Source organism: Pan paniscus, chromosome 21 (genome assembly GCF_029289425.2).
Source record: "Pan paniscus chromosome 21, NHGRI_mPanPan1-v2.0_pri, whole genome shotgun sequence".
Classification (NCBI taxonomy): Eukaryota; Metazoa; Chordata; class Mammalia; order Primates; family Hominidae; genus Pan; species Pan paniscus.
The window spans coordinates 63,394,438-63,420,531 of NC_073270.2; the positions used below are offsets into that span (position 1 = coordinate 63,394,438).

The 26,094-nt window shown below is 54.3% G+C and overlaps 1 protein-coding gene across 1 annotated transcript in view; it reads right to left on the reverse strand.

The window, feature by feature from the left end:
* Positions 1-5,672: 5,672 nt before the first annotated feature.
* Positions 5,673-26,094, reverse strand: part of PMEPA1 (prostate transmembrane protein, androgen induced 1) — a 62,311-nt gene continuing 41,889 nt past the window's right edge. Inside the window, exons 2-4 of the mRNA XM_034947627.4 lie at positions 16,802-16,956; positions 10,321-10,374; positions 5,673-9,886 (exon numbers count right to left, since the gene is read on the reverse strand). Of these exons, the coding sequence (XP_034803518.1) occupies positions 9,341-9,886; positions 10,321-10,374; positions 16,802-16,956 (755 nt within the window). The 3' untranslated portion in view covers positions 5,673-9,340. The remainder of the gene's footprint in view (positions 9,887-10,320; positions 10,375-16,801; positions 16,957-26,094) is intronic.

The window sequence follows — 26,094 nt, forward strand, 5'->3', positions numbered from 1 at the left end:
AGTTACCATCACACATCTATTAAAATAACTAAAATAAAAAGAAAACCTGACTATACCAATGCTGGCAAAAATATGGAGCAACAGGCATTCTCATTCTTGCTGGTGAGAATGCAAAATGGTACAGCTACTTTGGAAGATGGTTTGGTAGTTTCTGACAAGGCTAAACATAGTCTTACTATGTAATCCAGTAATTGTGGTACTAGGTGTTACCCAGAGGATCTGAAACTTATGACCACAAAAAAGCCTGCATATGAACATTTTAGCAACTCTGTTTGGAATTGCAAACTAGTGATTATGAAACAACAAAAAAGTCCTTCAATAGGGGAATAGATAAACAGAACATGGTATATTGATACAATAGAATACTATCAGCAATGAAAGCAAATGAGCTACCAAGGCACAAAGAGACATGGATGAATCGTAAATGAATATTGCTAAGTGAAAGAAGCTAGTCTGAAAATGTTACATATTGTATGCTTCAATTACATGACATTCTGTAAAAGGCAAAATTATAGTAATAGTACAAAGATAAATGGTTGCCAGGGGATTAGGGGGATGGTAAAGGGGAGAAGAGATTCATTAAGTGAAAAATGGGAGATGTTTAGGCCAGTGAAACTATTCCATAATGATGAGGTAGGAGGCAGGACTTGACTCCGGAAGTGGGGCTCAGACACTAGGCCAACCTGAGGGCTAGCTAAAACAGGGATGGGGTGGAAGCAGCTTTCCATGAGACACACCACCAGTGTGCCATGTCAGTTTACCATTACCGTGGCAACACCTGGGAGTTACTGCCCCTTTCCATGACAATGACCTAACAACCCAAAAGTTACCACTCTTTTCCTAGAGATTTCTGTGTAAACCACCCCTTAGTCTACACGTAACTAAAAGTAGGTACAAGTACGATTGCAGAACTGCCCTGAGCTGCTACTGTCAGCACACTGCCTACAGGGTGGTCCTGCTCTGCAGGAGCAGCCACGGGGCTGTAACACTTTTAGAACTCTAACAATGCTGCTTCAAAAAAGCTGTTTTCATCTACCCTACCACTGACTCACCTTTGGATTCTTTCCTGGGTGAAGCCAAGGACCCTTGCAGGCTAAGCCCCACTTTGGGGTTTGCCTGCCCTACATCAATGATACCTTAATGGTAGATTTATGACACTATGCACTTGTCAAAATCCATAGAACTTTGCAGAACAAAGAATGAACCTTAATGTATGTAATTTTTTTAAAGATTAGGAGGTTGAGGGAATCTCAGGGTGAAATGCAGAATGTGACCAAACAATCTAACTGCATTATAAATGTAGGAAACAACCTCACCGAAAGGGATAGGGTGCTAACCCAAGTAACTTTGGAAATGAGTGGAGTCTGTAAGACTAAAGACAAAAGGAACTATACATAAAAACTGGATGCGAGTTGATAAAATTATTTCCTATGAGGATACCAGTTAACAATTCTGATACTGCTACCTAAGTACACAGGAACTGGATAATTAAATAAACGGATGATGGTGATGGGACCCATGTTTCTCACTGCTGGGGTGAGAGATTGCAGATAAGTAAGGGGAGAAGGCTAGAATAATTCATGCGGTGACAGATTAGGATTGGAGATAGCAGTATGAATTCATGTTTAGTTTAATTCAAATACAGATGGTTACATATACAAATATTTATAAATATATGTATATGTATTTATAAATATAAATATTTATAAATATAAATATTTATAAATATAAATATAAATATTTATAAATATAAATATTTATAAATATAAATATAAATATTTATAAATATAAATATTTATAAATATATGTATATGTATTTATAAATATAAATATTTATAAATATATGTATAAATATGGGCTACTATACACACATATATTTCCTTGCTAAGTCAGCTGAAAGGGCCTAGAAACAATGGAACCCATAATAGCATGAACACCTAGAGTTTGGAATGTCCTAGAGACTTGTTGAATGGCTTTGTCCAAAATGCTGATAGTGATATAGACAATAAAGTCCAGGCTGAGGTGGTCACAGATGGAGATAAGGAACCTGCTGGGAGGTGAAGCAAAGGTGACTCTTGTTATGTTTTAGCAAAGAGACTAACAGCATTTTGCCCCTGCCCTAGAGATTTGTGGAACTTTGAACTTGAGAGAGATGATTTAGGGTATCTGGCAGAAGAAATTTCTAAGCAGCAAAGCAGTCAAGATGTGACTTGGGTGCTGTTAAAGGCATTCAGTTTTAAAAGGGAAACAAAGCATAAAAGTTTGGAAAATTTGCAGCCTGACAATGCGATATAAAAGAAAATCCCATTTTCTGAGGACAATTTCAAGCTGGCCACAGAATTGGCATAAGTAATGAGGAGCTGAATGTTAATCACCAAGGCAATGGTGATGGCAGCCCTTCCCATTATAGGCCCAGAGGCTTAGGAGGAAAATATAGTTTAGTGGGCCAGCCCCAGGGTCCCTCTGTTGGGTGCAGTCTAGGGACTTGGTGCCCTGCATCCCAGCTGCTCCAGCCGTGACTAAAAGGGGACAAGGTACAGGTCGGGCTGTTGCTTCAGAGGGTGGAAGTCCCAGGCTTTGGCAGCTTTCACAGGGTGTTGAGCCTGTGGGTGTACAGAAGTCAAGAATTGAGATTTCAGAGGATCTATGGAAATGCCTGGATGTCCAGGCAGAAGCTTGCTGCAGGGGCGGGGCACTTATGGAGAGCCTCTGCTAGGGCAGTGCAGAAGGGAAATGTGGGGTCAGAGCCCTCACACAGAGTCCCTATTAGGGTACTGCCTAGTGGAGCTGTGAGAAGAGGGCCACCATCCTCCAGAACTGAGAATGGTCGATCCACTGACAGCTTGCACTGTGCACCTAGAAAAGCCACTCAACACCAGCCTGCCCATGAAAGCAGCTGGGAAGGAGGCTGTACCCTGCAAAGCCACAGGGGTGGAGCTGCCCAAGGCAGTGGGAGCCCACCTCTTGCATCAGCATGACCTTGATGTGAGACATAGAGTCAAAGGAGATCATTTTGGAGCTTTAGGATTTGACTGCTCTGCTGGATTTTGTACTTGCATGAGGCCTGTAGCCCCTTTGTTTAGATCAATTTCTCCCATTTGGAACAGCTGTATTTATCTAATGCCTGTACCCCCATTGTACCTAGGAAGTAACTAACTTGCTTTTGATGTTATAGGCTCATAGGCAGAAGGGGCTTGCCTTGTCTTTGATGAGACTTTGGACTGTGGACTTTTGAGTTAATGCTGAAATGAGTTAAGAATTTGGGGGACTGTTGGGAAGGCATGATTTGTTTTGAAATGTAAAAAAGGATATGAGATTTGGGAGGGTTCAGGGGTGGAATGGTATGGTTTGGCTGTGTACCCACCCAAATCTCCTCTTGAATTGTATCTCCCACAATTACTACATGTCATGGGAGGAATCTGGTGGGAGGAAATTGAATCATGGGGATGCGTCTTTCCCACGCTGTTCTTGTGATAGTGAATAAGTCTTACAAGATCTGATGGTTTTAAAAATGGAAGTTTTGCTGCACAAGCTCTCTTCTCTTGTCTGCTGCCATGTGAGATGTGCCTTTCAGCTTCTGCCATGATTGTGAGGCCTCCCCAGCCACCTGGAACTGTAAGTCCAATAAACCTCTTTCTTTTGTAAATTGCCCAGTCTCTGGTATGTCTTTATCAGCAGTGTGAAAACAAACGAATACAGCAGAGATCAGAAAACTTTGGCAAAGGGTCAGATTCTAAATATTTCAGGCTTTGTACATCGTATGGCCTTTGTGGCAATTACTCAACTCTACCATTGCAGCACAAAAGCAGCCATAGGTGACCTGTAACTAAACTGGTGTGGCTGTTTTCCAATAAAGCTTTATTTACAAAAACAGGCAGCTGGGGATTTGGTGTATGGGCCAATGTTTGGTGACCTCTGGTCTAGAGAGACGACACAAACAGCCCAGGAGCCCAGCAGGGCCCTGACACTCCTCAGAGCATCTTGCTATCGAAATAATGCATTTCCTAGTCACTGAAATCCCTGTTTGCTTATTTTTTGTTACTTGCAGCCAGAAGCCCCCAGATAGATACAAGTGTGCCAGCTCCTGTGCCCACTCCTCCCCTGTTTCCTACTGGCTGCACTGGGGTGAGTGGCGGAGGCCAGGGGTGGACAGGCAGCTGGATGGTGCACATCTGTCTGCCCATGTCTGACTGTCTGTCCATGGGAAGATTTTGAGGAAATTGGAGGAGGAAACAGCGTGAGTGGGATAGAGCATCCCAACTCTTCCAAGCCAGTGACACAGAAGGCTGGCTGACTTCTCTGCCTCGGTTTCCATGTCTGAAGAATGGGGTGTTGTGAGAATGGAAGCAGTTGTGGAGTACAGGCCTGGTCCCTCCTGGGAGCACGTGTTTATCCCCCATGGACAATGGACGTGAGTCTGGCCCTGACCTCAGGCAGTGCAGTGACCTTGGGGAGGAGCCATGAACGCCACAAGCAGTGCAGTGACTGCCTCAGTAGAGCCGGCACAGAGAAGCTGGGGGCATCCTGGGAGGCTTTCTGGAGAAGGTGCTATCAGAACAGGGTCTGGGTCTGGGTCTGAATGATGTCAGGGCAATGTGGGGTTTGAGAGAAGGGAATCCCAGGCAGAAGGGGCAGCAGTGAGCACAGCCACAGGGAGAAAATGGGGTGTGTGGGGGGAGAAACCGGTGCATGTTGCTGGAACATCTGGGAGATGCCAGAGAGAATGGGAAGGCTCTGCAGGGCCTTGTGAGCCTCGAGGGAGGTCAAGGCTGCAGTGAGCTATGATCATACCACTGTACTCCAGCCTAGGTGACAAGGTGAGATCCCCATCTCTAAAAAAATTTTATTTATAAGTAACGCATGGATTTTTGACAGCAAGGGGGTTCAGTGTGCCTTGAACCCCTCGTTGTTCAAGGGCCAAGTGTAGTAAAATAAATGAGACAGTGTCTGTAGTGGGTGCTGCAGGTGCCCCCAGGTCCCACTGGAACCCTTTAGGGAGTCTGTACAGCCCTCCCCCTGTCTCCACGAGCATTGCTAGTGGCTGGCTTCTGGGAGGACAGTTCTGCAGCTTCTGAGACTCACTCCTCCATCTTGTGCACCAGGAGCCAGAGGGGTCTGGGGCTCTACCTTTCCAGGGTCCAGAGCCCCCACAGGTCCTCTTGGGATCAAGTTGAGGCTGGAACTCTGTCCACAAGTGTCTCCCTTGCTCAGGTTCTCCCCCTCCTTGATCCTCTTCCCTGACTCCCTTAGCAGAAGCCCCCTGGGAGCACATCCTTAAAACGTCCTTAATCCCTTGCACACAAGGCCACGTCTTGGGGTTACTTCTGGAAGAACCCTACCTAAGACAGTTTTTTTTTTCTTGCAGACCTTATCAGAGCTTTCGTCATGCTATGGTGAATAATGATTTCCCGACGGAGGAAAAGTGTGCAGTGTTTTGCAAAACTGTTTAACAACGACCACCCCCTTTACCAGAACCTGCCTGAGCTAGTGTTTTCACTGGGCTCCCTGAATGCTGCCTGAACTAATAAAACAGAAAGGTTGAACGAATTGTTCAAGGTTGCCCAGCAGCTCCGAGGGATCGCTTCGCCTCCCTTGAATGCACCCGGGGTTGTTGTAGAAAGGGGTGGGAAGTGAGAAGAGCTACATTTGGCCAAAGAAGTGAAAAAGCCTCGTTCCAAAGAATTGTAAAATTTATTGTATAAGTATTGCAGCTTTTCAGAATGTCATCATTGCCACTAATGATTACTGATATACAACAAGCAGTTTCTTCAGGCCTGTGGATTGGCATCCAAATACAGAGTCTTATGCAGCGGGGACGTGGGTGCGCGCCCCGCATGCCACGGAAAGCTTACATAAGTTTAACTTGAACAGAGCTTGGGAAATGGGGCTGCAAAGGAGAGCAGTTCCCACGCCAGGAACCAACGTGAAAGCATTGGAATCAGCACAACAGCCATGGAATCAGGCAGGCAGGGGAGGACGGGCTGTGTCCTTCTGAGCTCTATAGTACAGCAAGATTTCAAGCAGTTTCCAGAAAAACAACAACAACGACATTTTCTTTCCTTATCGACGGGATATTTTATGGTTCTGGAAGCTTCGTGTTGCACATAGGAAAAAAAATTTCTCTGAAACGTACAATTCATAGGGACGACCAATGAGGACAGGGAATGAACCCGGCTCTCCCCCAGCCCTGATTTTTGCTACATATGGGGTCCCTTTTCATTCTTTGCAAAAACACTGGGCTTTCTGAGAACACGGATGGTTCTTAGCACAATTCGTGAAATCTGTGTAGAACCGGGCTTTGCAGGGGAGATAATTTTCCTCCTCTGGAGGAAAGGTGGTGATTGACAGGCAGGGAGACAGTGACAAGGCTAGAGAAAGCCGTGCTCGGCCTTCTCTGAACCGGGATGGAACGGCAGACCCCTGAAACGAAGCTTGTCCCCCTCCAACCAGCCACTTCTGAGAACCCCCATCTAACTTTCTACTGGAAAAGAGGGCCTCCTCAGGAGCAGTCCAAGAGTTTCCAAAGATAACGTGACAACTACCATCTAGAGGAAAGGGTGCACCCTCAGCAGAGAAGCCGAGAGCTTAACTCTGGTCGTTTCCAGAGACAACCTGCTGGCTGTCTTGGGATGCGCCCAGCCTTTGAGAGGCCACTACCCCATCAACTTCTGCCATCCACTGGGCATGAAGCTGAGGACACTGGGCTTCAACACTGAGTTGTCATGAGAGGGACAGGCTCTGTCCTCAAGCTGGCTGAGGGCAGCAACCACTCTCCTCCCTTTTCTCACACAAAGCCATTCCCACAAATCCAGACCATACCATGAAGCAACGAGACCCAAACAGTTTGGCTCAAGAGGATATGAGGACTGTCTCAGCCTGGCTTTGGGCTGACACCATGCACACACACAAGGTCCACTTCTAGGTTTTCAGCCTAGATGGGAGTCGTGCACAAACCTTGGCAAAAAAAGGTTGGAGGAGCAGGAGTAACCTCACCAAGCTAGGCACCTCCCTGGTAGAGACAGGGTGAGGACGCGTGAGGATGATGGGGTGTCTGAAAAGCAGGAGCCCTTGGTGGACCCTGGGAGGGGATACCAGTCCCAGGTGAGTGAGGCACTGTCCGGGAACGTCCTCACCGAGCGACGGGAGTGTCACTGCTTCTTCAGTAAGGCACTAGAGACGCGTCACATAAAGGAAAGATACGTTTTAATCATCTTTACAAGTGCGTCCTTGTACCTTTCAGGATAACCTGTACTGATTTCTCTGCAGGACCTTTTCAAAGAATCCTCTTCAAGAGAGAAACAAATTTTAGGCTGACGACCTCACGGAGAGGCAGGTTCTGCTGTTGCCAATGAACGAGAACTTTCTACTAGGCTGGCGGCATGCAGAGCCCACGTCTGTCAGCTGCCACCTTCCTAAAGCACACGTTTCACATGCATGGAGCTCGAGTGGCTAGAACTTCAAAACTGTGCTCAGGTTTTTGTTTTGGAAGTTATAAAAAAGTTGCTCACAAACAATAGTTATTGCCTTTTATATCTTTCTTTTATGTTAGTCTACTAGTCAGCATTCTGCCCAAAATGGAAAGCCACTCCCATGGGAAGGGAGGGGGTAGCAGCTGGGAGTCTGCTCTTCCAGCTGGGGGCCCTCCCATCCCCATGGGGAGGAAACACGTCAAGCTCCAGCCACTGGCCCCGGTGGGTCCCAAAGCCCCACCCCTCATGCTCTCCTCTGGTCACCTCTATTTACGCTCACATGCCCCTTCCTGTCCTTCACCTGCACGTCACCAGCAGGTCCCGCCAACCCCAAATCTATCTGGTGAAAACCTGGAGAACAAGAGCGGAGTCTAACAGAGATGTAAATGAAAACACAGATCAACAGACACACCAGAAGTGAAGCGTTGTTTCTGCGGGGAAAGGAGATGGAAAGGGGAACAGAGAAGGTGAAGAATTCTGCGCCCGAAGCTCGGGTTGGTGTTTGCTCAACTGCTTTACTCATTTTAACCCTTTCACCTATCCTGGGAGAAACCCAGGCTTGTCACCTTTTCATGTTGGGTTGTTTGTTTATTGGCCTCTTAAGTGAGAATTGATCCGTGAAGGGAAACAGACAGGAGGAGGTCAGATTGCGAATACCTGGGCCTTCCTAGGGTCCAGTGCGGCAGTTACCGCACCTGCCTTCACCGGTGAACCTTTAGCCAGCTGAACAACCACCAAAGCGCCCTGCAGAGACAAGTCATCGAGCCCTCTGGCATGTCCCTGGTAGCCCGGGCACCAGCCGCTGCGGCTTGTGAGGGGCACCATGCTCCACCCCACGGGGACCTTCACAGTTGGAAAAAAGAAGAGGAAAAACTAATTCCTTCGATAACAGTTTATTTTCATTTTTGGGAAAGGCAAAACCACTACCTGGAACTCGGTGCCTCCGCGGTTAACTTTCCTATTTTGCTTGTGATTTAAAGGCTGTTCTGGGTCAGGGGGGAAAAGGTGTCTCCTTCGGTAGGGAATGTATAACGTGGTGATAACCTGTCACTAGGCAGAAGCACCCACTCTGCAGGGACAGTGGCCCCTCAGGAAAGCCCGCCGCTCCTGGCCAAGGCCTCTCTGCAGACTCCACGGGGGCTCACCCTCTGCCGTCAGGCAACTCTGAAATTCCGACATTTCTCCCTTAAAGTCTCAACAGACACAAGAGAAGTTTCCATCAAGCAAGCACTGACATATTTATATTAAAAAATAGTGCAAAATCTCAACATTTATATAAATAACTCTAAACCCCTGCTTTGTAATTTTTTTCTTTACAAGGTAATACACACTTTCTGACTTGGCACTCAAAAATTGCCATTTTTTTCCTCTTCTAGTTCAGAAAACAACTTTTTTTTTTAATAGGCCTCTTCTAATACAAAAATACTCCTGCCCTCGCACATACAGTTTCTCTTATCTTATATATATTTATATATATAATATTGCAGATCTTTAAACAAAGGTTTTGTGCAAATATGTCTTTAAAGTTAAGTGAAATATCATAAACAAAAGAAAATAAGCATTCACGCACGCAGCTCAACTAGAAACAAGAAAGACTACTGTAGAAATTTTTTTTCTTTTGCCTTCAAGACACAGCTCAACAAAGAAACGTGGTTTTTTTTTTTTCTTTTTTCTTTTTCTTTTTGCAAGCTCTCTTAGCTTGTGCATTCAGACCAGACATCACATGTAAATATTTATACACAGGGAGGTGGGAGGGGAGGGCCACACGATGCGTTGCTGCGCCCCCCGCCTTCCTCTCACTCCTCTTCTAAGAAGCGCGGAGTGTTCTGCCTTTTCACCTACGCAGCCCCAGCCCGGCCCCCCTGGGGACCCTAGAGAGGGTGTCCTTTCTGTTTATCCTTCTCTTTGCTCCAGATGGCTGCGCTGTCTAGGGGCGCGATGTGTGTGTGGTGGAGCCGGGTCCCCTCCAGCAAGGAGGGCGGCCCACTGCTCTGCTGGTGCTGGAAGGAGGACCCCGGGTAGTGGCCGATGACCTCGCTGTAGGTGGGTGGCGGCCCCTCCATGCGCCCGCCGCTGCCGTAGCACGTGGCGCTGATGCCCGAGTTACTGCTGGGGGGGCAGGGGCCGCCCAGCCTGGCACTATCCATCAGGTCACTGTCGAAGATGGTTCTGTTTGGGGGTGCGCGCACCGACTCCCGGTTCAGTTCCAGCTGCTGCTCGGGGTCCCGAAGCTGGAGGGTGCAGGGGCCCTGGTAGGGTGGGGGCTCCTCCCCGTCCGACAGCGAGATGGTGGGCGGCAGGTCGATCTCGTGCTGCAGGTACGGATAGGTGGGCTGGAAGCGGTGGAAGCGGTCCCGCTGGGCGAAGGGCGGCACGGCCAGGCGGTCGGTGGGCCGAGGCGGGGCGTAGACCTGCGGCTGGAGGAAGCAGAGCGGGAGTGAGGGAGGGCGGCTGTCTCAGGTGGGTTGTCCAGAAGCGATCCTGAGACTGGAGTTCTGCTGCATGGGACTTGGCTCTCTGGGGAAAGGGAGAGGGCGGCAGGGCTGGCGGGGGCAGGAGCCCAGAGCCTGATCCCGCGGGGGCCCTGGCCTGGGGGGCAGCAGTGCAGAGCTGCACCGCCCTCCTCCAAACAGTGGCAGCGTCCGTGCTCCCGTGTGCAGAGAGCAGAGAGCTGGGCTGCTCCCTCAGGGGCAGGGAGCAGATGATCTCCGGCAAGGAGGATCCCAGCAGCAAGGGCACTGCAGAGGAGGGCGGAGGGGTGAGCCTTTAGCAGCCCACACTCTTCCAGCCGCAGCGGGAGCAGCCCAGGGTGGGATGGGGGTGTTGGAGGGGAGGCCGAGGGAGGTCTCACCTCTGGGATTCCGTTGCCTGACACTGTGCTCTCCGAGGGCCACAGGCATCCTTCCTGCACAGGAAGAAATGTACAAGCAGGGTCAGTGGGGTGGGCAGGAGGGACAGCAAAGGCTCAACCCAGATTCGACTCTTAGGCCTTTACCCTGGAATCAGCTCTTGAACCCACCCACCTCTCTGCATCCGAACCAGCTTCCCCAGCCCCTGGCCCTGGACGCTTTTCCAGGACGTGACCACAATCACCTCCTCACTGATTCCTGAGGTGCCCACTGCTGTCCCCTGAAAATCCAGCCTGACACCTTCCAAAACATACACCCACTTGTGGGGCCCCTTCTCAAAGCTGCCTGTAGCTCCCCGTGGGCCTCAGTGGCTTCTCACCAGGCTGAACATGGCCTCAGCCCCTCACCCCTGGCCCCACTCCCCTGGGCCTGGGCCCCCTGCTGGCTGTGTGACCTGCGGCAAGTTACTTAATTTCAATGCTGCAGTTTCTGTACCTGAATTATAGTTCTTGCGATTACAGTACTTGCCTCATAGTTGCTCAAGCACTTGCTGAATTTGAATGTAAAAACCACCTGGAGCCCACGTGGCACTCAGGTAGCATGTGAATGTGCTGGGTGTCACCTCCACACTCCCACCAGCCACGCTGACCGGCCCCATGGGGCCTCAACAAGCTCAGCTCGAGCCCCAGGTCCTTTACACGGCAGGCCAGGCTGCACGGCCTGCTCCTGTCCACTTTCAGTTCCAGCGTCCCCTGCAGACCCTTGGAGACCAGCATCTGAAGGGCCTTTCCCGTGAACCTTGTCATCTGTTGATTCCCTTTCCAGCACCTGTCCCACCTTAATCATTGCTTCTATGCATTTATTTCTTTACAGTCTTTCTCTCCCTTGATCTAGTGAGCCCATCATTACTGATGTCCCAGTTCACAGGTGAAAAACAGGAGAGTTGAGGAAAGTGCCCAAGGCGGCTGCTCTGCCATAAAACAGTGATTCAGCCTCTGGCAAAGGAGCTGTGCGGTTCCACTGCGGCGCCAAGCTGTGGTCTGGGGCACAGCTGCCACTTCATGAAGCTTATGCCATCTGCTCTGAGGAAAATGAGACCCCATGCCAGGACCAGTTCCTCTGAGTTTCCCCAAATGCCATGATGGTGAGCCCTGGGCCCGGGGAAAGGGATGTCTGTTACTTTTATAGCTTCATTGAAATATAACTGATATGCAAATAAATGGACATATTCAAAGCATACAATTTGGTAAGTTCGGGCACATATTTATACCAAGAACCTCTCACCACAATCAAGATAATGAGTATGTCCATCACCTCAAAAGTTCCCTTGGGGCAGGTTTTTTGAGGGTTCCCAGGTAGGATACCGCTCACCTGCAGCCTGGGTAGGAACGGCCAGAGGGTGGTAATTTCCCATATGGCCACTAGGAGGCTCTGTGGCCCTCAAAACTGTCCCATCAGGACCGCTCCTACCCCTTAAGGAGGTCTTAACTGCCTCATCTCCTGATTTAGCGAATGGCTCTGATATTCTTCAAGTTGCAAAGCCAGATCCACAGGATCATTCCTGACAGCTCCTCTCCCCACCACCCTTGTTCCACCCACCCTTGATACCCTCTCACTTCTCCCTCTATTAGACAGTTCTATCCACCTCTCTCCCCAGCATCTGTGCCTAGTGGACAGCAAAGTCCTATGGAACCAGGGCCTCCATGTGCAGACAGTCCATCTGCAGCCTGCAAAAATGCAGATTCTGTAGCAGGAGGGCTGGCGAGCCTGCGTGTCTCACCATCTCCCAGAGGCTGCGAATGCTGCTGGTCTTTGAGGTCCTTGAGGGGTCTCCCAGGGTCTCCTCCACTCTTGCCCTTCCCCAGGGCCCTTCCTCCTCACAAAAGTGGGAACATCTCCCTCATGCCCCCCACCCCACACCCTGCCACTCCTCTGCTTAAACCGTCTGGGCCCCCCGCTGCCTCCAGGAGAGAAAGTTCCAACCCCTTACCGAGGCCCATGCCCCCGTAGATGTCCATGGCCGTAGTATAGCTGTTTCCTTTAACGAGTTTTCCTATCTGTATAGCGGGCTGATGACAGCGCCTGCAATGCACCATACAGTGTGTTCTGCAAGGTGCCCAGTGAACACAGACTCTCACGTCTTCCCTTTGGATCTGAGCCCATCCTGGGTCTGGACCAATGGCCCCTCTTTCCTCCCTTTCCTGAAGAACTTTGACCGGCCCCTCAAGCCTCTGCCAAGGCGTGCTAACCCCAGAGCTCTCCGTTAGCCCCCCAGGCGGGTCAGGCACCTCCTCCCATCTCCTCCAGTCCCCTCCTGCACCACAGCCTTTGTCCCTCTGCCCCCGGTGGCCTATTCAGGGGTCTCACTCGCCCTGCAGGAGCTGCTACCGTTTCCCCAGTGCCGGGCGCCAGCGTGCTATGCAGTCAGGGAGTGCTCAGGTTGCTACTCAAGTGTGAAAGTTGCTGGGTGACCCGTGCAAGTCATCTTTGTGGAATTAGGTCCCAAAGTGACTTGAGAAGTGGGGGGAGGTGGGCCCAGCTTCAGAATTGTCTGGAACCTTCCCCAGCCTCTGGCTATGTCTGCCAGTCACCCCCAGGTGGAGGACAAGGACAGGTTCCAATCCTACAGCCACTGCTGACGAGCCCCCTGCTCCCAGCAGCCTCCAACCACTCCCAGGCTCCCAGGGCTCGGGGTGGACTCCTCTTCTTTGAAGTGGGCGCACCCAGTCCACCTGCGCCTTCCCCATTTAGATGCTTCTAGACCAAGGGTCTGAAAACTGTTTCCATAAAGAGCCAGAGAGTAAAATATTTTCTGGTTTGTGGGCCGGCGGGTCTCTGTCATACCACTGAACCCTGCTGCTACAGCCAAGCGCAGCTATGGGCAAAATGCACTCGAAAACACTTCATTCACACTCAGAGAAGACCTCATTGACAAAACCAGGCAGCCGCAGTGAGGTGACGCTCAGGCAGCTCCTCCCAGACCCCTCTAGAGTCTTAACACCACGAGGCCAGAACGCAGCTGCCCATTCTTCCCCTGGAGTCCCCAGGCACAATCTTCCCATCCAAGGGGACGGGATGGCCTTCTATCAAACTTCGAGGACTCAGAGTTGTTTCTAAAGAATAAAAGATGATTCTGGCCAGGACACGGCCCAGCACAAGGGGCCTGGGGGAATTCGGTATCTCCTGAGGCCATGGGAGTGGACGCTAGGTCTTTGGCTCCCGCTGCTGGCAGATTGTCGCACATTGGCCTGGCCACAGTCTTGTCCCTGCCCCTGGGAAATGGGCCCTTGGTGGGCTGGGTTCTCTCGGGAGCAGGAGACCCCCACTGAGGACTGATTTGGGGATAAAGAGGACAAAGGGTCACCCCATCCAAGGCCTGAGTTCCTAGTCTGAGCAGGCCTTGGGCACAAAGACTGGGATTGCCTTTCTGGGTAAACCTGAAGTCTGTGCCACTCCGTGGCTGGGCGGTCACTGCAGTGACGTTCTGCATCATGTCCCGAATACCCTCGGAGCAGCGCCAGGGTGGAAGTGCCATCCCTGGCCGAGGGGCTTGCCTGCACTGGAGCCTCACCCTCAGAGGGCAGATCCTTGCCCAGTGTCACACAACAAGGAGGTGACAAGGCCGAGACCAGACCTCAGAGCTCAGGCTCTTACCTGAGATGGTGAGGCAGGTGGGTGAGGCACGAGCTCTTGTCCCCACACAGGCAAGAGGGGACCCCCAGGGTCACCCTGAAAAGGGGCCATGGTTGGATAGCCATGCCAGGGGCAGAGCATGGGTGGGCTGGGGGGATGCAGACTGGGCCCGGGACAGATAAGAGCTGTATGTGGATCTCTATGGAAGGCCGCGGGGCCCAGGGACTCCTGTCTGGCAGGGGGTCCCCAGGGGAGCTGCCACATTCTGCTTTAGGCCTAGTGAGGCTCCACGTTTACCCAGCCAGGCATCCCGGGCGGCTGTGCAGGCGGCTGGGTAGACAGTGGGAGGAGACTTTCTATTGGCCGCAGGTGTGACGGAATCCTACCCCTTCCTGGCAGCAGGATCCCAGGTGCCGTCTCCTGCTCCACAACAGTGAAGCCCCTGCAGTCGGCCTCTGGGTACGGTACACTCTCCACTAACTGCATCCTCCCCATGACCACGGGCCGCACAGGCCTAGCTTCAACCCACTGTGGAGATGCACACACTGAGGCTCCGAGGGGCAAGGTGAGTCCAGCCTGGAGTTAGTGCCCCTCCAGGGCTGGTGCCTTCTGGAATGTCCAGGCACCGTCACTCTCCCCAGCACTTGAGGGAGGACGGAATAGGCTGTGGGCTCTTCACACCGGCAGTGACAAGCAGTGTGGCCTCCGGCAAATGTTCCACCTCTCTCATCCCCAGTTTCTCCTCTGGAAAGTGGGGTGAACCCCTGAAGTCCCTGATGGCATCCCTGGGCAGACGTAACCAGTGCTTGTTGCTGGAGTGGTAGCAACAGCAAATAAACACGTCGGGGCTTGCGAGCAGCAGGTCTGCAGCACGCCCTCCAGACAGCGTGCTGGGACGCACAGTGGGCCCCGGGTCTGGGGAACCAGGCATTCCCATCAGAGGTCCCAGGGCTGATGCTCCTTGCCCTGGCAACCCCTGGTGACGCACTGAGGCTGGGGCCTGACGCAAGCAGAGGTGTCCAGACCTGCCAGGGACAGGCCTGCCGGCTAGGGACCGTGGCCAACAGGCTTCTCAGCTGACTTGGCTCAGCCCAGGGACTCTGGGCACCACCACCAACCCCAGGCGTCCCCAGAAGTGGGGAGGCCACACCCAGTGCTGCCTGTTCTGTGAGTCGTCCCCACACCTGGTGAGCCCCGGCTCAGAGACGCGCCGCAGCCCCAGGGCTGGCCACGTGCCACCTCCTCCCCACAGTTCCCAGCCTGCTCTTTAAACAGCCGCTTCCTGCCCCACGTGGTTGAGTTACAAATCCTGGGTGCAGAGACGGAAGCCATTAAGAGATAAACTCTGTGCCGCCCTTTGGTCCACCTGCTGAAGGATACCGAACAGCCGGGCTTCAGGCGGCCGACATGGAGCCGGGAGTTCACCGTCAGAGGCGGGCAAGTTCCCACCGACCCAGATCTGCCCTGTTTGCCCCTGACTTTGTGGAGACTCGAAAGGGAAATTCTTGGGGTTTCCAGAACACCCACCAATGCTCACAACTCTGAGAGATCAACACCCAGGACTGTAATGGAGAGCAGGGTCCCTCCTGCAGGGCTCTGTCCTCCTCACACTCCCGCGCCCACTTCACCTGGTCCTGCACAGCACGGCCTCAAGAGCAGCTCGCCCCAACTTCCCGGCCACGGCCCTTGGCTTCCTTCATCCGTGCACCTGCTCCTGTCTGCGCCCATCCAACTCACCAGCAGCACCCCCTGGGACTGGCTCACAGCCACTTCCCAAACGCAGGGGGAATTTTGCATACCCCGTGTGTGTGCTGGGTAGAGATCTGTCAGGTGGATGGATGGATGGATGGAAGTGCTTTTATAGCCAGTAGTGGCCAGACCCGTGCTCTGTGCTAAAGCCCTGAATCTCTGGGGAGGTGGATGCGACTGTCAGCCCATTTTACAAATGGGGGATCTGAAGCCCCATTTTGGAGATCAGGGACAGGTCTGAGGGCACGTGGCCAGTACTGGTGGAGATGGGATTAAACTTAGGCCCCGGGACCTGGTGTCCTGTTGCCTCTATGGCTCTCCACGGCATTGTGACCACATGACCAGATGTCAGCATAGCACGGGCACCAGGGCAGGGCCGCCACCTCCCTTCCATCTGGGTCAGGGCTGCAGGACTGCAGGCACCTTTCCCACCACTACCCCGGTGGGTAAGAGCCAAATGCCGGCCCCTCGTCTCCACCATCCTGTTGCATCAGGCCTCTGTGTGGACCCAGAATGCCCTCCTGTGCTGCCTGCCCCAGGTGCCTCCCTGCTTTCAGCCTCATCCCTCTAGGTCTGTCTCCACTCAGCCTCGAGAGATGTGGGTCAAGACGGGGGTCAGCTTGCGCTGCTTGTGAGCCCAGCCCTGCCTCCCCAGCCGAGGGTTCCTTGCAGAGGCTCCCCCAGGCCCCAGTGGTCGCATCTCCTGCATGGCGCTATCACCACCGGGCGTCTCCTCATCTCCCTCCTGGAATGTCAGCTCCGTGACAGCAAGGGCCTGTGTGCTGCCCTCTCCCCAGGCCCTGCACAGAGCCTGCGACCCGAGGCTGCTCGAGAGTCAGCTGAGTGCGTGAGTGGATCATGAAGCCTCTTCCCAGCCCAGCTCTTCATTCCCCACGTTCCTCCAGCATCTCTGAGGCCCGCCTGGCGGGTGCTTTCCTCCCATTTCAGGGGAGGAAGCTGCTGTCAGGTGGGCTCCCCAGCCCGTTTTCCTGCCCTGAATCTGTTTCCTGCAAACGCTGCCATTGGATCCCGTCCGAGTTTTTACAAGGGGCGTCCCACTGCCGCACCCTCAGGCCACAGATGGGATGGCGGGGCACTTACTGAGGACAGGGCATCTTCTCTCCTCCGCCCCTGGCTGTGCCGGCTGATGAAGGACCGTGCAGACAGCTTGTAGTGGCTCAGCAGGCAGGTGATCACCACCACCATCACCATCATCACCACCACGATGATGATGATCTGAACAAACTCCAGCTCCGCTGTGGAGACAAAGAGGGACACGTGAGACCCTGGACACCTGCAGGTCGCTGTGCTCAGGGCTCAGCCCTTTTGAGCTTTTTCACCCGCCTACGGGGACGAGAGTGCAACCCAGACTGAGGAAAGTCCCCGCCACTCTCCTGGCAAGGTCACAGGCGATGCCTGGGGCTGGGGTACGTGCAGGGAAGCTGCTCTCATGGGGGAGAAGGGGGTACTGCTGGCTAGGAGAGCACCTCAAAGGTGTCCTGGGACCCAGACACCCCCTCTGTAGGGACTGACCGGAAGGAGGTAACGGGACAGGCAGGAGGAAGGCCCTGCTCTCTGCTCTCAGAGCCTCCTGGAGCCGTTCTGCGGATGCACAGCGTGATCTGACTGGCAGAAAGGGGCCCTGCGCACTGGCTCCTGTCGCTGGGCAAAGGCTCAGGCAGATGGTCACAGACCCTTCAGCTGTCTTGGGGGCCCAGGGAGGGAGCAGTTGGGAGGAGAAGGGGACCCCTGAGTGCGGAGAGAGGAAGTTGGCACTGAGTTTGGGAGTGGAGCTTTGTGGAATTAAACAAAGAGGAGCTACATGTGAACGTGTGTACACAAACCTATGCACACCTGACACTCCTACACATATGTCAACACACCAACACTCCTACACACACAACACCAACACAAATGCCCCAACACTCCTACACACACAACGCTCCTATGTACGCGTCAACACCAACACGCACCCAACACTCCTACACAAATAACACCCCAACACATACCCCTAACACTCCTACACACAAAACACCCCAACACTCCTACACACACAACACCCCAACACTCCTACACACACAACACCCCAACATTCCTACACACACAACACCCCAACACTCCTACACACACGTCAACACTACATACTCCAACACTCCTACACACCCGTCAACACCAACACATGACCCAACACTCCTACACAAATAACACCCCAACACGTACCCCTAACACTCCTACACACACAACACCCCAACACTCCTACACACACGTCAACAACACTACATACTCCAACACTCCTACACACACGTCAACACCAATACACGACCCAACACTCCTACACACATATCAACACCCCAACACACACCCCTCAACAGTCCCACACCCAAGTCAACATCCCAACACACACTTCCCAACAGACACAAACACACACAGACACAGTGCACCACACGTACCCACACACACACATCCATCCCAGGACTCACAAACACATGCCACGCTCAACAGGATGGGGGTGTCAGGACCCTCCTCTTGGTGAAAAGGCCTCAGAAAACCCACATTCCAGATGGCTGCCGATGTTGCCATTCGCATTTTCTAAGGTTGGGTTTTTTTTTTTTTTTTTTGGTTTTTGATTTGTTTTTCCCCTAGAAGGCGGAAAAACCCTCAAGTGCTGGAATAGGAAGAAGGTTATTTTGATCCTGCCTGAGCCGGGCAGTTTCTGCTGACTCAAGCGGGTCTGTGCCGAAGCGGCCTCGGCAGCTGGCCGAGCACGGTGCCAGCAGAGCCCCCAGCAATGGGCAAGACGCCGGGTCCCTTGGAGGTGACACGGCAGAGTGGGCACCAGCCAGCAGCGTCCGGGGCCAAAGCTCCTCCAGCTTCGCCCTGCCCAGGACACCCTGCCCAAGGTGTGCAGGAATGTGACTCCCCAGACCCCGGCTGGCATGGGGGCAAGGAGGACTCCCCAGGGCTCCCTGGCACTAACAAGCAATTAGCCAGGCTCCCTGGGGGCCCCGGTTCAAGCCCAGTGCCACTGACTCAGTTCCTCCTCCTCCCAGGACCGAGGAACCAAAGCCGGGGGAGGGGGATCGGGGTGGGCAGGTGTCAGGTGGCAACTGGAGAAAAAACAGGCCGTGCAGAGCTGATGCCAGGCGCTCAGGCCATCAGACGGCCCAGGCAAGCACACTCCAAACCCAGGGGGCCCAGCCATCTCCTGCCACCAGCCTCGCTCTCCCCAAGGCAGGAAAGCAGCCCATCCTAGGTGGGAATGTCACTGTCTGTGAAGTGGCAGACGCCTCTCCACACAGAAGCACTCCCACACCTGTGTCCACTGCCACTCCTTCTCCCCCAACAGGTTTCCCAGAACTTCCCCATCTCGGGCACTTTATGCATCTGCGCAACCGCTCAGCGCGCCACTGTCTACACTGCTACTGAGCCAGTGTTTCTCAGCTGGGGCCGCGTCTGCACCCAGGGCTCAGCGCGCCACTGTCTACACTGCTACTGAGCCAGTGTTTCTCAGCTGGGGCCGCGTCTGCACCCAGGGCTCAGCGCGCCACTGTCTACACTGCTACTGAGCCAGTGTTTCTCAGCTGGGGCCGCGTCTGCACCCAGGGCTCAGCGCGCCACTGTCTACACTGCTACTGAGCCAGTGTTTCTCAGCTGGGGCCGCGTCTGCACCCAGGGCTCAGCGTGCCACTGTCTACACTGCTACTGAGCCCGTGTTTCTCAGCTGGGGCCGCGTCTGCACCCAGGGCTCAGCGTGCCACTGTCTACACTGCTACTGAGCCAGTGTTTCTCAGCTGGGGACGCGTCTGCACCCAGGGCTCAGCGCACCATTGTCTACACTGTTGTTGAGCCAGTGTTTCTCAGCTGGGGCCGCGTCTGCACCCAGGGAACATGTGGCGATGTCTGGAGCCATTTTTGGTTGTCACAACTGGGGGGTACTCCTGGCATGGAGTGGGTGGAGGCCAGGGGCTGTGGTAACCGTCCTGCACCGACAGGACTGTCCCCCATGACAAAGAATGATCCAATCCAGTCGGTCATGCTGTGGGCTGAGCACACCTAAGAACGGGCGTTTTTATTATTATCCCCATTTCACGGGTGAGGAGACACGGGCTCAGAGGGAAAGTGATTGCCTCGAGAAGTCCAAGACCCTAGAGCTGGCGGGTCCTCCCACTAGGCTTGGTGGGGCTTTCCCAAGCCCCGAGAATGCTGCGGCCCTGCCTGCTGGGAACTCAGGCCCCAAGCCCTGGGCCGCCTGTGGGACACCCGCATGTTCCTGGCCAGGACAGATCAGGCTTCAGACCCAGGTCGCTGTGGCCACACCTCCTGTCTCCCCAGACAGGCAGGTCCAGGGCCGGGGCAGCCTGGCCTGATTCTGTAGGGCCCAGGTCCGTCTGTTAGCACTCAGGATAAAGCCGCATTCAGGGTACACACAGGGCTGGCTTTGTGTAACACCCACGCCCCCCCACCCCCGGGGCCTGCAATTCCCTGCCCCCAACCCTGTGCACTCTTCACCCCAGTCCCCCACTCCCCAGCTGTCTCCAGGGGCCCAGCCCACATCAGCACTGGAGGGAGGGAGGTGTGTGGCTGTTTTTGTCCCTGTCCCGGGCCCTGGCAGCCCGCAGGACCCAGACAGCAGCGAGACGGTAGCTGGGGCTGCAGGGCCGGTGGGATGCAGGGGCAATGGAGGAGGCCCTGCAGACTGAATGGGTGTGGACAAACCCTCACGGCTCTCCTGGCCCCGCCAGGCTCGGCCCCAGGGGCAGGAGGATCTGACTTTTGGACGTCTGTATCCACAGAGTGAGAAAAACGCTCCCAGAAATGAGCACCGGGCTCAGTAGCGCATAAGAGCGTCACCCTGGTCCCTGGGCCACCAACCCCCATTGGGTCACTGGCCCAGGAAAATTCACATGGGGGAGGAGAGGGAAAAACTCTCTAGAAAAGAGAAACTACAACTGACTGCTGGCTAGACTTGGTGAGCCAAGGGCCTGGGTCCAGGCTTAGGGAGACGGAGATTTGCAAGGGTTGCCGAGACTACGGCTCAGGAGCACCCTGGAGAGGGGCAGGGTGGTGGCAGGGAAGCACAGTGGCTCTCTCAGAGGGCCCGGGTCCCAGCCTGGCTCTTGGGGGCCCTCTCTGAGTCCATCGCAGTCTCCCTGTGTCAGCGGGGGGACGGTGGGCAGCAGGGGGACAGTGGGGCAGCAGGATGTGCGGGGGACATGTGCTCAGCATGTAGTGCTCCCTGGAGGTGGACCCAGGCACGGGATGCTCACTTCCATCCTGGCTCCACCAGAACAAGGGTGGCCCAAACCCATCCACCCTCAAAGAGACATGACCTGCTCTGGAATCGCAGAGGGAGCATCTAATGGAAGACCCTGGAGGGCTCCCTGTAAGGTGGGCACTGAGGCTTTTGGTGCAGGGCACGGAGGGAGGGGCAGAGTGGGGCACAGGCAGAGGGTATAGGTGAGCAGAGGCTGGAAGCCAGACCCTCCTGGATGCCCCTGGACATGCCCAGACCTGGAGTTGTTGAGGGGGGCAAGAGAGGTGCCCCAGCCAGCAGCCGGGTCACCCCCACCCATCAGGAAGGCAACACCCTGGGCCAAGGAGGCCCCGAAATTTCCATCCAGCTCCAGTCAAGCCCCACCAGCGCGGATGCTGTGCGGGAGGAAGGCTGGTCAGGCACAGCAGCATTGGGGCCCACAAACAGGTCCAACGAAGATCACCGTTGGGCATGGGGTGAGAAGGCACCTTCCACACACTTTCACACCCATGGTGCTGCTTCCAGGAGACGCTCAGCTTTAGGGGACAGGAATGCATTCTCTGGGGAGTGGACCATGCAGTGCCTGCTGGCGAGGTCGGTCGCAAACCAGAGACCCAAGGGCACGCGCACCGACCGTCCCTGGCCCCAGCCGTGTTCCCACCTGGCATCACGGGAGCAGGGCTGTGGGCAGCCACCCTCTCCACAGGCCTGGTCCCGGGACTCACCTGGCCTGGGACAGCCACGCCCTGATACTGTCGGTCCCCACCCCACACCACCCCAGGGATGCCTGAGACTCAGCATGCGGGCCTCCACGACGCACTGATCAGGGCCCACTCAGGCCGAGTTCATCAAGCATGGGCTCCCTCCTCACACTAAGTCCCACACATCCCTCTGGGCAGGCACCATGAATCCACCAGCAAAGACCCCTTGGGGGAGAGAAAGGTGCCTCCCCGCAAAGGCCTCGGAGTCAAGTTCAAAACACGATGTGTGTATGAAGCGGCACCAATATAAACACGGCTCTCCACCCGCGGCAGCTCGCAGAATCCTCTTCGCGCCTGCATTTGTTCCGAGGAGCGCGGGGAGGCTGCTGGGGCCCATTCCCAGTCGCAGCTTGAGAGCCGGACTCTCAGGATCAGATGCCTCGCGGGCAAGGGAAGGAACCCCAGCAGGACTGCCAACGCGAGGCGGAAGGAGAGAAGGCCCAGCGCCGCCGCATCCCTCCCTCTCTCCAGAGGACCCTGGAGCCGGCTGTGAAGCTGTGGTCCTTTAAGGCTGGAACCTCATTTAAGAGTTTTAAAAGGGCCAAGCAGGCCACACCCAAGGCATCTGCAGGGCAGGCGGCTTCAGGACTTCTGGCCAAGAGTTGGGCCCCAGGTCACTTAGTGACTACTGGCAGATATGGAGCCACACCAATCCTGCCTCAGTTTCCCTAATCTGACAGACTGCCCCTTTACCAAGGCATGGACAAAGACATCCAGATCAAATGCCCAGTACGACACCTGCAGGGGTGGGTCCTACCACTGTCCCTGACCTAGGCTCAACTCTGCTGTGACCACAGGACACATTGCCAAGCAGTCATAGGCCACAGGGGACAGAGCAGGAGAGGGCACACCCAAACTCACCGTAGTCACTGTAAGTATTGTCATGATTCTAACACATGACCCGGGGCCACTGAGCTGAGCCTCCCCAATTTAGGTAACATCACCATGCCCATTTTGCAGATGAAGAAACTGAGGCTTAGGGAGAAGTAGCCCTAGAAGATGCAACTAGGAGCAGGGTTGAGACCTGAGCCCAGAGCCGCCATATAGGAACTCAAAAGGGGGAAGGGTTTCATTCTCCTGCTAAATGTTCCTAGCTCGCCCACGGCGTTAGTCCGCCCACCCCCTGCCCCGGGAATCTGAGGATGTGGTTCTGACGTTCTGGTCCAGTCCTCGTGCATCCATTGTCTGTGTGATGCTGTGCGCATCTACCTCCTTGAGAGGAAGTGACCTCATCTGTCAAAAAAAAAAAAAAAAAAAGAACCAACCGGGGCAGGGGTGAAATAATGGATGCGAGAGCTCAGAACGGGACAGAACGTAGCACACTCAACTGTCACCATTGTCACAATTACTGACACTCCTCTGGGGACAAAAAGCATCCCTCGTTCCCCTGATGCTCCCTGGAAATGCTGAGGTTTGCTGGGCTTCAGAGTACAAGCCTGCTTAGCCAGGTGTTCCCTGACTGGCTTCTGTCCCCAAGGTGGGAGATTTGAGCTCAAGTCAGGCCCAAAGGTCACCCAGGATGGTGGCTGGACCCAAGGCCCCCCAGGGGCTAACATGCGCTGGATCCCATGTTTATATTGGTGCCGCTTCACACACACATCATGTTTTGAACTTGACTCTGAGGCCCTTGCGGGGAGGCACCTTTCTCTCCCCCAAGGGCCCGCTGTGGCAACACAAGCCGCTGGGAAGGAGAAACATCTCGCTCTCATTTCATTCTGGGCATCAAGCCTGTGCTCATCACTTGGAGGGCCCGGGGGCTCCTGCCATTTTTCTTCGTAATTTTTCCCTTGGGGAGGGTGATGAATGCAGCAGGCTCTCGGGGGTGACCAAGCCCATCTTCCAAACACAAAATAAGGTCACTCTAATTTAATTTAGTGTCCTCTTTCCTTGTGAATAATTTCACATTAACAGGTTCGTGTGCCTCGTTGGAGAGGCCCCATCCTCCTTTTCATGGTCTCCTCCAGAGACAGGCACAGTCCCTCTGGGAGGTGCGGGCACAGCTCTGCCCTGTCCTGTTCATCCTACACTGGCAGGAGAGGAACCGCGAGCAGGCCGCTCCCTAGATGCCACGCAGGGGGGCCGAACCCTTTATGCACATCATCTGATTGAATTCTCACCATCATTCTGTGAGGTCCGTACTTATGGGACCCCCACTTTGCAGATGAGGAGACTGAGGCTGGGAGAGGTGAGGCGACCGCCAAAGACAGCACAGTCCAAGGCTCAGAAATGAGTTCCTCTGACCCCAAAGCCTGACTGTTTGCCCGACCCCCAGCAGTCCTGAGTGTGATTATCCCAAAATGCCAGAAACAGTGGGAGATCGAGCCAAGGGCTTGTGTTGAATGTGACTGATCTTGGGGTCAGTAACAAGTGCCTGGCGTGTCGCCCCCAACGCAGTCCATGAAGCTGGTATTCATGGCCTGTGGTACCCACCTCTGAGCCAGCGCAGAGCAAAATCCGGACGGTGAGGAAGGAAGTGGGTGCCAGGAGTTATGGGCACCTGCCATGGCATAACACAGACGCTGACAGCTGCCCTCTCCTCTGCCTCTTCCTGTGTGCCAAGCCCCTCACCACGAAAGACTTCACCCTGTCTCTGAGTTTTTCATGACAAGCCCCGAGGGGCAGCATTGCCCCAATCACAGGCGAGGGGACGGGCTTGGAAATAGTTTCCAAACTCCGAAGCAGATTTGTGACACAGGAATGATACACACGATGGCACGTGTGCGATACAGAAATATAATTGCATTAAATGACCTCGCAGTGGACACCCACAGCGTCCAGAGCCGGAAGGCCTGTAAGGGACACGGGCCTGTGGAGTGAAGATGGTGGCTCCCACCTCCAGCTGTGTCTTTGGTGCAGTCAAGGAGACGATGGTCAGGTGCCTGCATTTGGGATCCAAGGGGACCCCACCTTTCAGTTAGAGCTCAGGTAAGGCAAAGACACGATTCTTTCCCATCCAAGTTTCTGGACCTCTGTTCTTGGGGGCAGAGCCTGGACCTGAACTGAGGGCAGAGCAGGGGCCTCAGGGTTCGGATCCCTGTTCGGACGTTTCATGGCTGTAAACGGGGAGAGGGTCGCTGGAAAATTTGTTAATGTGCAAGAAGAACCCACCCAGCCCATGGGGGCACTGGGCGGGGAGGTGTGGCGGCGACTGAGTTTCTCAGAAATAACGGGGGCAACAATGGGGTGCTGGGGCTCATTTCTCTCTCTTCAGCTGGGGAGCTGGGAGCAGAGTCCACCGGGCTCCTGCCAGCCCCATGGAGGTTTCCAGACCAGACGACCCCCCTCTACCGCCACCCCAACAGTCTGTCCCAGGGGAGGGGCAGCTGGCGTCCTTCCTGGTTAACAAGCAGCCAGTGCATGGGGCCCTGTCTGGCCTCCTGGCCGCACACCGAGGAATTAGGAATTGGCGCTGTCTGAAATTTATGAAAATCTAATCTTGTTAGGCCTGCCTGGATGAGACCCGCCTGGCGGGGCCTCATTGTCATTCTGCAGAGCCCCAGCGGCCCTGGGGTTCCAGCCACTTCATTTACTGCCCCCTCCCCTACCCACCCCCACTACATTTGAATAGGAACCCAGCTCCCTGCCCCCCCACCCCAGCCCCCCGAATTTTAAGTACAATCAAATCAGCCGTCAAAGGAATAACTTTCTGATCGCTCCTGGTGCCATTTCAAACACCCCCGACGGCATGTCTATTTCTTAGGGTAAGACCTTTTATGGGTAAAAAAATTTGCTCTGTCTTTCTCTTGAGGTTTGGGGGGCGGGCGGCAAATCTAGGCCGGTTTTCTCATTTTTAAAACCAGACTGTACTGCTTTCAGAGTGCTTGCTTTGTGGCAAGCACACGGCTGAGCACCTGGCACCCGGACAGGTGAACCTGGGACACTGTCCCATGTTGGGGAGGGACGCTGAGAGGGGACAAGTCACGTGGTCAGCAAGGGTGGGGACTGGGGCCCACATCAGGGCCTGTGCTGGCTCCCTGCCCTGCTGTTCTTGGTAGAATCTTGGGATAGAGGTTAACAGCATGCAGCTAGCACCCAGTGGTCCTGGGCTCAAGTCCTCGCATTGCCATTTGCTGTGACCTTCAGTAAATCTCCTGGTACCCTCATCTGAGAAGAAAACGGAGAGATAACTAAGTCCCCTGTACACAAGGTTGTAGCAAAAACTACCAAAGTTAACTTCCCGGATGGAACCTCTTGAGTCAAGAACTCCAAGCTCCGGGCTAGGCTCCTCCTACGCCTGTCCCCTCTCCCCACAAGACATGAGCTGCAGGCATCCAAACTCACAGTGGGTGGAGAAGGTTCCCTTAAGCAGGCCCGGGTCCAGCGCCATCACTTATATGCAGTGTAGGCTGGAGCACCTCTGCAGAGTGAAACAGCAAACT